The sequence below is a fragment of the Raphanus sativus genome, unplaced genomic scaffold, assembly GCF_000801105.2.
Source record: "Raphanus sativus cultivar WK10039 unplaced genomic scaffold, ASM80110v3 Scaffold0363, whole genome shotgun sequence".
Lineage (NCBI taxonomy): Eukaryota > Viridiplantae > Streptophyta > Magnoliopsida > Brassicales > Brassicaceae > Raphanus > Raphanus sativus.
Window position 1 is genome coordinate 2,792 of NW_026615683.1, and position 13,028 is coordinate 15,819.

Genomic DNA, 13,028 nt, shown 5'->3' on the forward strand with positions numbered 1-13,028 from the left:
AAATTAGTGTCATTTTCTTTATTAATATATTTTTGATATTGTATATCATTTAGTAAAATTTATACATATTCATTTATTCTATTATATATTTAAATTCATAAATAGAAAAGGACAAATATAAACAAATAAGGAAGAAAAATATGGTCCACTGGTAATAAATGGTAATAAAAGTTAATACAGAAGAGACCAATATTAAGAATAATATGGAATAGTTATAGAAAGATAATAATTTTTAAAACTAATTTTGTTTTTCCCCTTGAATTATTTTATTACCTTCTTTCCCAATTTCATATTTATTTAGAGGTTTCATTTCATCTCCTACTCCATTTTTCATCTATCTCTGTAAGAATCAGAAACCATTTCTTAAAAGAAAATTTCACTAATATTTACTTCGTTGGTGAGAAGAAAATGTCCTCCAGAGTAAGTTCTAATTACCAGAGCTTTCTCGCACGCACTTCACCTCTTGTCCCTGTTCGTTATCATGCTCAGGTAACGTTTGGTATCCTTTTTTTGTAAAATCTAATACGAGGCTTTGCAAGAAGCTAAAAAAACCTATACGTTGTGATTATATGTTTACATTGATGAAGAATCGTATCTGAACTCCTTTACTCTAGCAACAACATTCGACAATAAGAACTATGCGTAGTAATTTATAAGATTGAAATAATACGAGGGCTTATTAAGAAAATAAGAGATTAGGTTTAATTTCCCCCAACCCGGTTAACGTTAAACCATTCAATGTGTGCAGCCAAGTGGAGCGTCATCTTCTTCAACGGTAGCTTCAGGAGCTGAAGCAAAAGAAGTGATAAGGCCTCACATCGTCCTCAGAGATATTTGGTCTGCTTATGAAGAGTTGAGCTGTTTTGGTACTGAGGTTCCTCTTTCTCTGGAAGGCATCGATGAAGAGGTTACCTCCTACTATGCTCCTACACTCTCAGCCATGCAGATCTTCACCATCAAACCCTTCGCTGATGGCTGTGGTTCTTCTTCAGGGTTAGGTTTCTCTTGTCTCACCCCAGCATATTGTGCATCTTATCATTTGCTTCTTGTTACTGGGCTATAAAGTACATATCGTATGTGTTGCTAGTGTAGTTCTTTCAAAAAAAAAAATTTTTGAATGAATCTTTCTTTCAAGTAATTGCTTCTTTCTTCTTTCGTTTGTAGGAGTTCATCGGTAGGAACAGATGATGGCTTAGGCTACCTTTATTTTCAATACAACGAGCTTGAAAAGCCGCACGAGAGGCACCCACTGACTGCAAAGGTATCGTATACTTGTCTTGTGTTGATTCTTGAATAAAATAAATCTTGGTGCACCATTCAAATGAAAAGATCCATTGGTACAGTCTAGTAGATAATAAACTTTTCACAAAGAAAAAGATGAATATCTGAGATCGGATGATATATAAATACAGATTTAAAGATTGTAAGTTATTCATTCACATTATCAATATACAAACTCTAAAACTGATATGTGTTTCAGTTGAGTTTTCTCTCTAAAGTTTTTTTTATACTTTCTTGCTGTTTTGATTTGCGTTTGTTCACAGCAGCTTGTGTTTCCCCTTTTTGATGTTGGATTTGTTGTCCAAGTGATTTTTTTTTTTTGCTTATATGTTTTGTAGATTGAGCTACTGGCTGAGCAGCACAGTGGCTTGCATAGTCTGACAAGTTCAGATCTTTCTCCAGATAGCTGGTTGTCCATAGCCTGGTATATCTGAGTTCTCTATCATCATATTCAGTTTAAGCCTACTTAGATGTTGAATATGTTGCTTAGTGAGTCTCCAAAACATAGAGACGAACTTGCTTTTTTTCTCATGATGTTAATTTGATGATAGTTTCTGTGTCTTACTCCAAAAATATATTAACTTAGTTCTTGGGAAATACTTTAGGTATCCCATTTATCAAATTCCATCAGTGAAATGCATGAAGAAGGAGTTATCCGCTGCGTTCCTAACGTACCATAAATTGAAACCAGACTTTCCAGGTACTTGGGTCATCATTTGAGAACTAACAATACCTTTACAATGAAATAAGCTCTACTAATGTCTCTTAAACTATCTTGCACATATAGTTGATGCACTTTGTTTTTTGTTAAGTGTACGTTAGCGAAGGAAGATCAGTAATAGTGATACAGTGATATTAATATGGGGAAACCATCATTACATAACTAGTGTTCAGTTTGATAGCTAGATAGTTTACCATTAAGTTTGGTGAGAGGATGAGTTTATTGAGATTGATTGATTTGTAGTATAAGCTTGATGAGGAGATAATTAAAGGATTATGATTGTATGTTTCCTAATTTTGGTGTTTCTCTATTATAAAGCTGCTAATCTTAAGGGTGACTTAAATAAGGTAAAGGCCACCATTCTTGGTCGAAATAAAATTCGTTTTTAAAGCTTCTAAATACAGATCTAAGGGTTTATAATTTATTATTCTCTGTTACTTTTCTTGCTTTCTTCGAGTTTAATTTGCTGGTTATTCAAAACCTTTAGGTATAACAAATTAACAAGTGTTTTTGATTAATTACATTTTCGTTCTCTTAATCATTATTTCCCTAGATCTAAACTAGTTTTTGCTGATGATTTCTCAGAAACATTTGTTGAGGATGATAAGAAGCTGAAAGAGCATGGGAAGTCAAGTAAAGAAGTTGTGCTTCCTCCATCTGGAGCAATGACCTACAAGGCCAGTGGTAACGTGTGGAACATGCCTCGGACATCAGATCATGATGATAGAGATAGGCATGAAAAAGCTGCTTCCTCGTGGGTGGAAAAACTCGGCTTCACTCACAGTGATTACAAGTTCTTTTTCAAATGCAATATCTACTACCATAGTTGGTGATGCGGTGCTGCTGGTAGTTATCTCTCTCTGATCTTGAAGATGGACCTTCTCTATATCTTTCTCTCAGACAATTAAACTCCATGTTATTACTCTTGCGTTCGAAGGGTTTTTTCTTTGTTTCTTTACATTTTATATATATATATATATATATATATCTTTGAACTTTCAAAATTGAAGCTACATAATCTGTACTTTAATCATTTATGAGTATGGTTAATGAAGCAAAATTTAATATTAATGTAGAAAAACCTATTGGAGGTATGCATTCATTCAAATGTCGTAACTAAATTGTTTTGCAGTGAAAAGTATATATGAATAAATTGATTTAACTAATTTTATCTTCACAAAATAGTTATGTTTACGAAGTCACTTGAGCATGAGTATTAAAAATTATAATCTTATTTATAAGGAGAAAATACACATGTTGTGAAGTAATTACATCTATCTTATTAAAGTTGAAGTACAATTTCGGTGTGTTTGGAAACATGAATTGCAGTTTAAAAGGAAGTTTGATTGGAAACATGGATAACAATATTAAATGAGAATTGTTTGGAAACATGGATAGCAGTATATTTACTTCCTTTTATTTACACATTTAGTCATTGCATTTATAAAAAAATAGATATTTCCTTTTTGTAATTTTTTATTTACAGATTTTACCACTACATTTAAAATCAATTTAAATTAATTAATTGTAATTCCAAACTTATCTAAACAAATTGATGTCTCCATATATTGATTATTATTAATATGTAAAATTACTATTAAAAAATATTTCACATATTTTAGTCAAACACATAAAAATATATATATTTATTTTTTTACAAAATCAGTTAGGCATAAACATTCGGATCATTTAGGTACGAGTCGTTTTTTCGGGTATAGATTTTTTGGGTTTTGAAATTTCTTTTCAGTACTTCCTTTCTGTGTTTTTTATTTATAGATTCTACCATTGCATTTAAAACAATTTAAATTAATTAATTAAAATTTCAAAAATTATCTAAACAAATCGATATTCATATATTGATCATTATTAATATTGTAAAAAATATGAGTAAATAAAAAATTTCTATTTAACTACATTTAGCCAAACACATAAAAATATTTTCTATTTGTTTACAAAATCAGTTAGGCATATATATACATTCATGTATTCATTTAGGTACGGGTCGTTTTTTTCGGGTATATATTTTTGATATTTTTTTTCAGGTACTTCCTTTTTGTATTTTTTTTATTTACAGATTCTACCACTGCATTTCAAATCAATTTATATTCATTAACTACAATTCCATAACTTATTGAAACAAATCGATATTCATATATTGATCATTATTAATATTTTACAAATATTACTGAATAAAATTTTATATTTCACTTAATTTAGCCAAACACGTAAAATATTTTTTATTTGTTTACAGAATCCATTAGAAATAAATATTTGGGTACCCATTTAGTTACTGGTCAATTTTTTCGGGTATAGATTTTTTTGGTTTTGATATTAGGCCATGTTTGGATATAAATTTAGGTGTGAGTTTCAAATTGAATCCCCCGGGTCTGTATGAATTTTGTTCTGATGTATAAGAAACTAAAAATATTCAAATAACGAAAGTATTTTAAAATTGATTTATATTTGAACAAAAAATAATGGCAGCACATAACAAAAAATCAATACAAAATACTGTACATTTGTATTCAAAATCATTTTTTAACAATAAACTACACAAATATGTTTATTTGTATAAAAAATTAAATTACAATGTAAATATTTAATTAATATAGAAATATGTCACATTGTTTAAAAAACATATCAATATAAAAATATTATACATTTGCGTTCTAAAATTATTTATTTTAACAACAAACCAAATAAATATATTTATTAGAGAAAGAATAAAACAAAGGAAAAAAACACATAATTTACCAGAGAGACTTTATATGTCGAATTTATTATAAAGAAGATTTTACTAAGATAAATACATTCAATAATTATAAACAAATAATATGTTTCATAAAACTGAAAATAATACCCGCCCTTTCAAGGGCGGGTCAAAATCTAGTTTGGATTAAATCTTCATCAATATAATCATCGCATATATTATAGATTAGTTATGTAATTCATATTGTTTGTTGCTCTTTTGAATCTTCAGAATCTTTGTCCTCATGATGGTGGAGATTGGTTACATTTTCTGTGACAGTCAGAACATTCTCCTGCTGATGATGAAAATTTGCAGTATGGACGGCAAATGACACTGCATTCTGCCTCCGATTTTGCTTCACCTCCGATCACAAACACCGCTATGAGCATTATCATTATGCTTACCACGTTCAAATTTTTACCCATCTTTTTCTTTATATTTTGTTTTCTCTTTTTCTTTTGTATATGAAACTATAATGAATATGTCATAAAATGAACTTACATCCCTATTTATATATTTGATATAATGATGACAAAGACATTTCCAATTAAAAGAATTTAGTTATGTTTATTACTCATAAATGTATATGTTCCATATGTTCGTGGAAATATTTAATATTACAGCAATAAAATTTGACTAATACAGTTATTCCAATTCTTCATATCTATTAAAAGGAATCATATTTTTGTATATTAAAATATTTACTGCCCTTCTTAGCAAGGAAACCAAATCATAAATACAGTAACTACAATATTACATGATCTAAGTAGATTTCCAGCAGAAATTTGTTTGCAGATTTCATCTTTTAAATACTCAGATTAGCACTAATTCATTGAAGTATGAATATACTAATACCTACTAGATAATACTTATAACTAGAATAACCTTAAAACATATTATATGAATTCTACGCTTGAAGTTGGAAGAGATTTTAATTAATATATAGTAGATATGAGTTAATCCATTTGTTTATCAAGAAAAAAAAACAATCTATTTATTATTAATATATTACAGATCGATTTGAAGCTCATCTAATTTAATATGGTACAATCCAATCTGATCAAAAATTGAAATGGATCATGTTCGTTAATATCATATTTGTTTATGTGTCGCGCAACTTGTGATTTGCGACCTACGAATAAACTTGTGATATGTGATTAAAATTATGTTTGTTTACGTGTTATACGATATGCGACATGCGATCAATCACGTGATCAATATATTCTTAACTTTTAGTCGCTGTTTTTTCGGGTGATTTGAATCAAGACCCACAACTAATCATGCGACATTAAAATGAAATAACAACCTGTGATTTACGACCAATCGCATCGCAGATCACATATGTTAAGCGACAATAAAAACAACCAAGGATAGGCAAAAATTGATACATTGATAGTTCCATATATTCTGAGATTGAGATCAAAAACGATCATATCAATATTAATTTCTAATTAATGTCTCAAATCAAACCGAACAAAAACCGGCCGGTTATAGTGTATCATTGCACGAACTAAATCAAGCGGTTAAGCTCCCGAAATAAGCGTTTTCGTCGGCCTTTGGAATATACAACCTTTTGGGCTTGAAACTTTAGTGTAGGAACTATTGGGCTTAATTCGAAAACTCTGATTTTTGAATGATCGTTTTTGTTTCTTTATGTCAGTAGAAAGATTCAACTTTTCTTCTTATTCTAAAGGACCCCCCAAAGATAGAAAAGTTCGATTTCTTCCAACAAGAAACAGCAGAGAAAACGAAGTACAATGATTTTAATCTTTCATAGGTTGTCAAGGGCATATGTAGCTGATCGATATACTTTACTCGCATTTCAGATTGTAGACACCTTTTCTACGTTAACTACAGGATTCAGTGGTTAGTACAAAATGTTTTATTCATACTCTCGGGAACCCGGTTATCAGCTCCTAAGCCTAGCGAACCGCTGCTCGTCACCAAAACCGGATCTACAATTTACAAGACTAGAGACATTTTTAAGTTAATTTTTGGTTGTACTCCAAATTTTGGCCATAACCGGTCCATGTATTATGTAAATCTGGAGATATTAATCCGTCCACCACATTTGAGGCGCATACATTACATGTCGTTGGATCAATGGTCGACATGTGTATGCTCCTATACAAATTACTTTTTAACATATGTGTGTTATATAATATATAATGCATGGTTATGTCCTACATGGATGGACCGTTCTTACATCAAGCCGTAATTGACGCTTTTGGAATCTATCTTATCTATCTTATTAAAGTTGAAGTACAATTTCGGTGTGTTTGGAAACATGAATTGCAGTTTAAAAAGGAAGTTTGATTGGAAACATGGATAACAATATTAAATGAGAATTGTTTGGAAACATGGATAGCAGTATATTTACTTCCTTTTATTTACACATTTAGTCATTGCATTTATAAAAAAATAGATATTTCCTTTTTGTAATTTTTTATTTACAGATTTTACCACTACATTTAAAATCAATTTAAATTAATTAATTGTAATTCCAAACTTATCTAAACAAATTGATGTCTCCATATATTGATTATTATTAATATGTAAAATTACTATTAAAAAATATTTCACATATTTTAGTCAAACACATAAAAATATATATATTTATTTTTTTACAAAATCAGTTAGGCATAAACATTCGGATCATTTAGGTACGAGTCGTTTTTTCGGGTATAGATTTTTTGGGTTTTGAAATTTCTTTTCAGTACTTCCTTTCTGTGTTTTTTATTTATAGATTCTACCATTGCATTTAAAACAATTTAAATTAATTAATTAAAATTTCAAAAATTATCTAAACAAATCGATATTCATATATTGATCATTATTAATATTGTAAAAAATATGAGTAAATAAAAAATTTCTATTTAACTACATTTAGCCAAACACATAAAAATATTTTCTATTTGTTTACAAAATCAGTTAGGCATATATATACATTCATGTATTCATTTAGGTACGGGTCGTTTTTTTCGGGTATATATTTTTGATATTTTTTTTCAGGTACTTCCTTTTTGTATTTTTTTTATTTACAGATTCTACCACTGCATTTCAAATCAATTTATATTCATTAACTACAATTCCATAACTTATTGAAACAAATCGATATTCATATATTGATCATTATTAATATTTTACAAATATTACTGAATAAAATTTTATATTTCACTTAATTTAGCCAAACACGTAAAATATTTTTTATTTGTTTACAGAATCCATTAGAAATAAATATTTGGGTACCCATTTAGTTACTGGTCAATTTTTTCGGGTATAGATTTTTTTGGTTTTGATATTAGGCCATGTTTGGATATAAATTTAGGTGTGAGTTTCAAATTGAATCCCCCGGGTCTGTATGAATTTTGTTCTGATGTATAAGAAACTAAAAATATTCAAATAACGAAAGTATTTTAAAATTGATTTATATTTGAACAAAAAATAATGGCAGCACATAACAAAAAATCAATACAAAATACTGTACATTTGTATTCAAAATCATTTTTTAACAATAAACTACACAAATATGTTTATTTGTATAAAAAATTAAATTACAATGTAAATATTTAATTAATATAGAAATATGTCACATTGTTTAAAAAACATATCAATATAAAAATATTATACATTTGCGTTCTAAAATTATTTATTTTAACAACAAACCAAATAAATATATTTATTAGAGAAAGAATAAAACAAAGGAAAAAAACACATAATTTACCAGAGAGACTTTATATGTCGAATTTATTATAAAGAAGATTTTACTAAGATAAATACATTCAATAATTATAAACAAATAATATGTTTCATAAAACTGAAAATAATACCCGCCCTTTCAAGGGCGGGTCAAAATCTAGTTTGGATTAAATCTTCATCAATATAATCATCGCATATATTATAGATTAGTTATGTAATTCATATTGTTTGTTGCTCTTTTGAATCTTCAGAATCTTTGTCCTCATGATGGTGGAGATTGGTTACATTTTCTGTGACAGTCAGAACATTCTCCTGCTGATGATGAAAATTTGCAGTATGGACGGCAAATGACACTGCATTCTGCCTCCGATTTTGCTTCACCTCCGATCACAAACACCGCTATGAGCATTATCATTATGCTTACCACGTTCAAATTTTTACCCATCTTTTTCTTTATATTTTGTTTTCTCTTTTTCTTTTGTATATGAAACTATAATGAATATGTCATAAAATGAACTTACATCCCTATTTATATATTTGATATAATGATGACAAAGACATTTCCAATTAAAAGAATTTAGTTATGTTTATTACTCATAAATGTATATGTTCCATATGTTCGTGGAAATATTTAATATTACAGCAATAAAATTTGACTAATACAGTTATTCCAATTCTTCATATCTATTAAAAGGAATCATATTTTTGTATATTAAAATATTTACTGCCCTTCTTAGCAAGGAAACCAAATCATAAATACAGTAACTACAATATTACATGATCTAAGTAGATTTCCAGCAGAAATTTGTTTGCAGATTTCATCTTTTAAATACTCAGATTAGCACTAATTCATTGAAGTATGAATATACTAATACCTACTAGATAATACTTATAACTAGAATAACCTTAAAACATATTATATGAATTCTACGCTTGAAGTTGGAAGAGATTTTAATTAATATATAGTAGATATGAGTTAATCCATTTGTTTATCAAGAAAAAAAAACAATCTATTTATTATTAATATATTACAGATCGATTTGAAGCTCATCTAATTTAATATGGTACAATCCAATCTGATCAAAAATTGAAATGGATCATGTTCGTTAATATCATATTTGTTTATGTGTCGCGCAACTTGTGATTTGCGACCTACGAATAAACTTGTGATATGTGATTAAAATTATGTTTGTTTACGTGTTATACGATATGCGACATGCGATCAATCACGTGATCAATATATTCTTAACTTTTAGTCGCTGTTTTTTCGGGTGATTTGAATCAAGACCCACAACTAATCATGCGACATTAAAATGAAATAACAACCTGTGATTTACGACCAATCGCATCGCAGATCACATATGTTAAGCGACAATAAAAACAACCAAGGATAGGCAAAAATTGATACATTGATAGTTCCATATATTCTGAGATTGAGATCAAAAACGATCATATCAATATTAATTTCTAATTAATGTCTCAAATCAAACCGAACAAAAACCGGCCGGTTATAGTGTATCATTGCACGAACTAAATCAAGCGGTTAAGCTCCCGAAATAAGCGTTTTCGTCGGCCTTTGGAATATACAACCTTTTGGGCTTGAAACTTTAGTGTAGGAACTATTGGGCTTAATTCGAAAACTCTGATTTTTGAATGATCGTTTTTGTTTCTTTATGTCAGTAGAAAGATTCAACTTTTCTTCTTATTCTAAAGGACCCCCCAAAGATAGAAAAGTTCGATTTCTTCCAACAAGAAACAGCAGAGAAAACGAAGTACAATGATTTTAATCTTTCATAGGTTGTCAAGGGCATATGTAGCTGATCGATATACTTTACTCGCATTTCAGATTGTAGACACCTTTTCTACGTTAACTACAGGATTCAGTGGTTAGTACAAAATGTTTTATTCATACTCTCGGGAACCCGGTTATCAGCTCCTAAGCCTAGCGAACCGCTGCTCGTCACCAAAACCGGATCTACAATTTACAAGACTAGAGACATTTTTAAGTTAATTTTTGGTTGTACTCCAAATTTTGGCCATAACCGGTCCATGTATTATGTAAATCTGGAGATATTAATCCGTCCACCACATTTGAGGCGCATACATTACATGTCGTTGGATCAATGGTCGACATGTGTATGCTCCTATACAAATTACTTTTTTAACATATGTGTGTTATATAATATATAATGCATGGTTATGTCCTACATGGATGGACCGTTCTTACATCAAGCCGTAATTGACGCTTTTGGAATCTATCTTATCTATCTTATTAAAGTTGAAGTACAATTTCGGTGTGTTTGGAAACATGAATTGCAGTTTAAAAAGGAAGTTTGATTGGAAACATGGATAACAATATTAAATGAGAATTGTTTGGAAACATGGATAGCAGTATATTTACTTCCTTTTATTTACACATTTAGTCATTGCATTTATAAAAAAATAGATATTTCCTTTTTGTAATTTTTTATTTACAGATTTTACCACTACATTTAAAATCAATTTAAATTAATTAATTCTAATTCCAAACTTATCTAAACAAATTGATGTCTCCATATATTGATTATTATTAATATGTAAAATTACTATTAAAAAATATTTCACATATTTTAGTCAAACACATAAAAATATATATATTTATTTTTTTACAAAATCAGTTAGGCATAAACATTCGGATCATTTAGGTACGAGTCGTTTTTTCGGGTATAGATTTTTTGGGTTTTGAAATTTCTTTTCAGTACTTCCTTTCTGTGTTTTTTATTTATAGATTCTACCATTGCATTTAAAACAATTTAAATTAATTAATTAAAATTTCAAAAATTATCTAAACAAATCGATATTCATATATTGATCATTATTAATATTGTAAAAAATATGAGTAAATAAAAAATTTCTATTTAACTACATTTAGCCAAACACATAAAAATATTTTCTATTTGTTTACAAAATCAGTTAGGCATATATATACATTCATGTATTCATTTAGGTACGGGTCGTTTTTTTCGGGTATATATTTTTGATATTTTTTTTCAGGTACTTCCTTTTTGTATTTTTTTTATTTACAGATTCTACCACTGCATTTCAAATCAATTTATATTCATTAACTACAATTCCATAACTTATTGAAACAAATCGATATTCATATATTGATCATTATTAATATTTTACAAATATTACTGAATAAAATTTTATATTTCACTTAATTTAGCCAAACACGTAAAATATTTTTTATTTGTTTACAGAATCCATTAGAAATAAATATTTGGGTACCCATTTAGTTACTGGTCAATTTTTTCGGGTATAGATTTTTTTGGTTTTGATATTAGGCCATGTTTGGATATAAATTTAGGTGTGAGTTTCAAATTGAATCCCCCGGGTCTGTATGAATTTTGTTCTGATGTATAAGAAACTAAAAATATTCAAATAACGAAAGTATTTTAAAATTGATTTATATTTGAACAAAAAATAATGGCAGCACATAACAAAAAATCAATACAAAATACTGTACATTTGTATTCAAAATCATTTTTTAACAATAAACTACACAAATATGTTTATTTGTATAAAAAATTAAATTACAATGTAAATATTTAATTAATATAGAAATATGTCACATTGTTTAAAAAACATATCAATATAAAAATATTATACATTTGCGTTCTAAAATTATTTATTTTAACAACAAACCAAATAAATATATTTATTAGAGAAAGAATAAAACAAAGGAAAAAAACACATAATTTACCAGAGAGACTTTATATGTCGAATTTATTATAAAGAAGATTTTACTAAGATAAATACATTCAATAATTATAAACAAATAATATGTTTCATAAAACTGAAAATAATACCCGCCCTTTCAAGGGCGGGTCAAAATCTAGTTTGGATTAAATCTTCATCAATATAATCATCGCATATATTATAGATTAGTTATGTAATTCATATTGTTTGTTGCTCTTTTGAATCTTCAGAATCTTTGTCCTCATGATGGTGGAGATTGGTTACATTTTCTGTGACAGTCAGAACATTCTCCTGCTGATGATGAAAATTTGCAGTATGGACGGCAAATGACACTGCATTCTGCCTCCGATTTTGCTTCACCTCCGATCACAAACACCGCTATGAGCATTATCATTATGCTTACCACGTTCAAATTTTTACCCATCTTTTTCTTTATATTTTGTTTTCTCTTTTTCTTTTGTATATGAAACTATAATGAATATGTCATAAAATGAACTTACATCCCTATTTATATATTTGATATAATGATGACAAAGACATTTCCAATTAAAAGAATTTAGTTATGTTTATTACTCATAAATATATATGTTCCATATGTTCGTGGAAATATTTAATATTACAGCAATAAAATTTGACTAATACAGTTATTCCAATTCTTCATATCTATTAAAAGGAATCATATTTTTGTATATTAAAATATTTACTGCCCTTCTTAGCAAGGAAACCAAATCATAAATACAGTAACTACAATATTACATGATCTAAGTAGATTTCCAGCAGAAATTTGTTTGCAGATTTCATCTTTTAAATACTCAGATTAGCACTAATTCATTGAAG

The 13,028-nt window shown here is 28.3% G+C and overlaps 1 protein-coding gene and 3 pseudogenes across 1 annotated transcript; 1 reads left to right on the plus strand and 3 right to left on the minus strand.

The window, feature by feature from the left end:
• The first annotated feature begins 408 nt into the window (after positions 1-408).
• LOC130501983 (uncharacterized) lies at positions 409-2,835 on the plus strand. The gene is made up of 6 exons (XM_056996796.1): positions 409-489; positions 749-993; positions 1,165-1,261; positions 1,620-1,705; positions 1,887-1,981; positions 2,588-2,835. The coding sequence occupies exons 1-6, from the start codon at positions 409-411 to the stop codon at positions 2,833-2,835; spliced, it is 852 nt and encodes a 283-aa protein (XP_056852776.1).
• A 2,102-nt stretch (positions 2,836-4,937) lies between these two features.
• On the minus strand, positions 4,938-5,176 carry LOC108825251 (uncharacterized; annotated as a pseudogene).
• A 3,480-nt stretch (positions 5,177-8,656) lies between these two features.
• On the minus strand, positions 8,657-8,895 carry LOC130501982 (uncharacterized; annotated as a pseudogene).
• Positions 8,896-12,376: 3,481 nt separating this feature from the next.
• Positions 12,377-12,615, minus strand: LOC130501981 (uncharacterized; annotated as a pseudogene).
• Between the last annotated feature and the right edge of the window lie 413 nt (positions 12,616-13,028).

Bases quoted from the DNA above. Each gene is read 5' to 3' on its own strand.
- LOC130501983 (XM_056996796.1), top strand. From the start codon at position 409: ATGTCCTCCAGAGTAAGTTCTAATTACCAGAGCTTTCTCGCACGCACT. The intron at 1,262-1,619 runs GTATCGTATACT...TATGTTTTGTAG, and splicing joins GGCACCCACTGACTGCAAAG to ATTGAGCTACTGGCTGAGCA. The intron at 1,982-2,587 runs GTACTTGGGTCA...ATGATTTCTCAG, and splicing joins ATTGAAACCAGACTTTCCAG to AAACATTTGTTGAGGATGAT.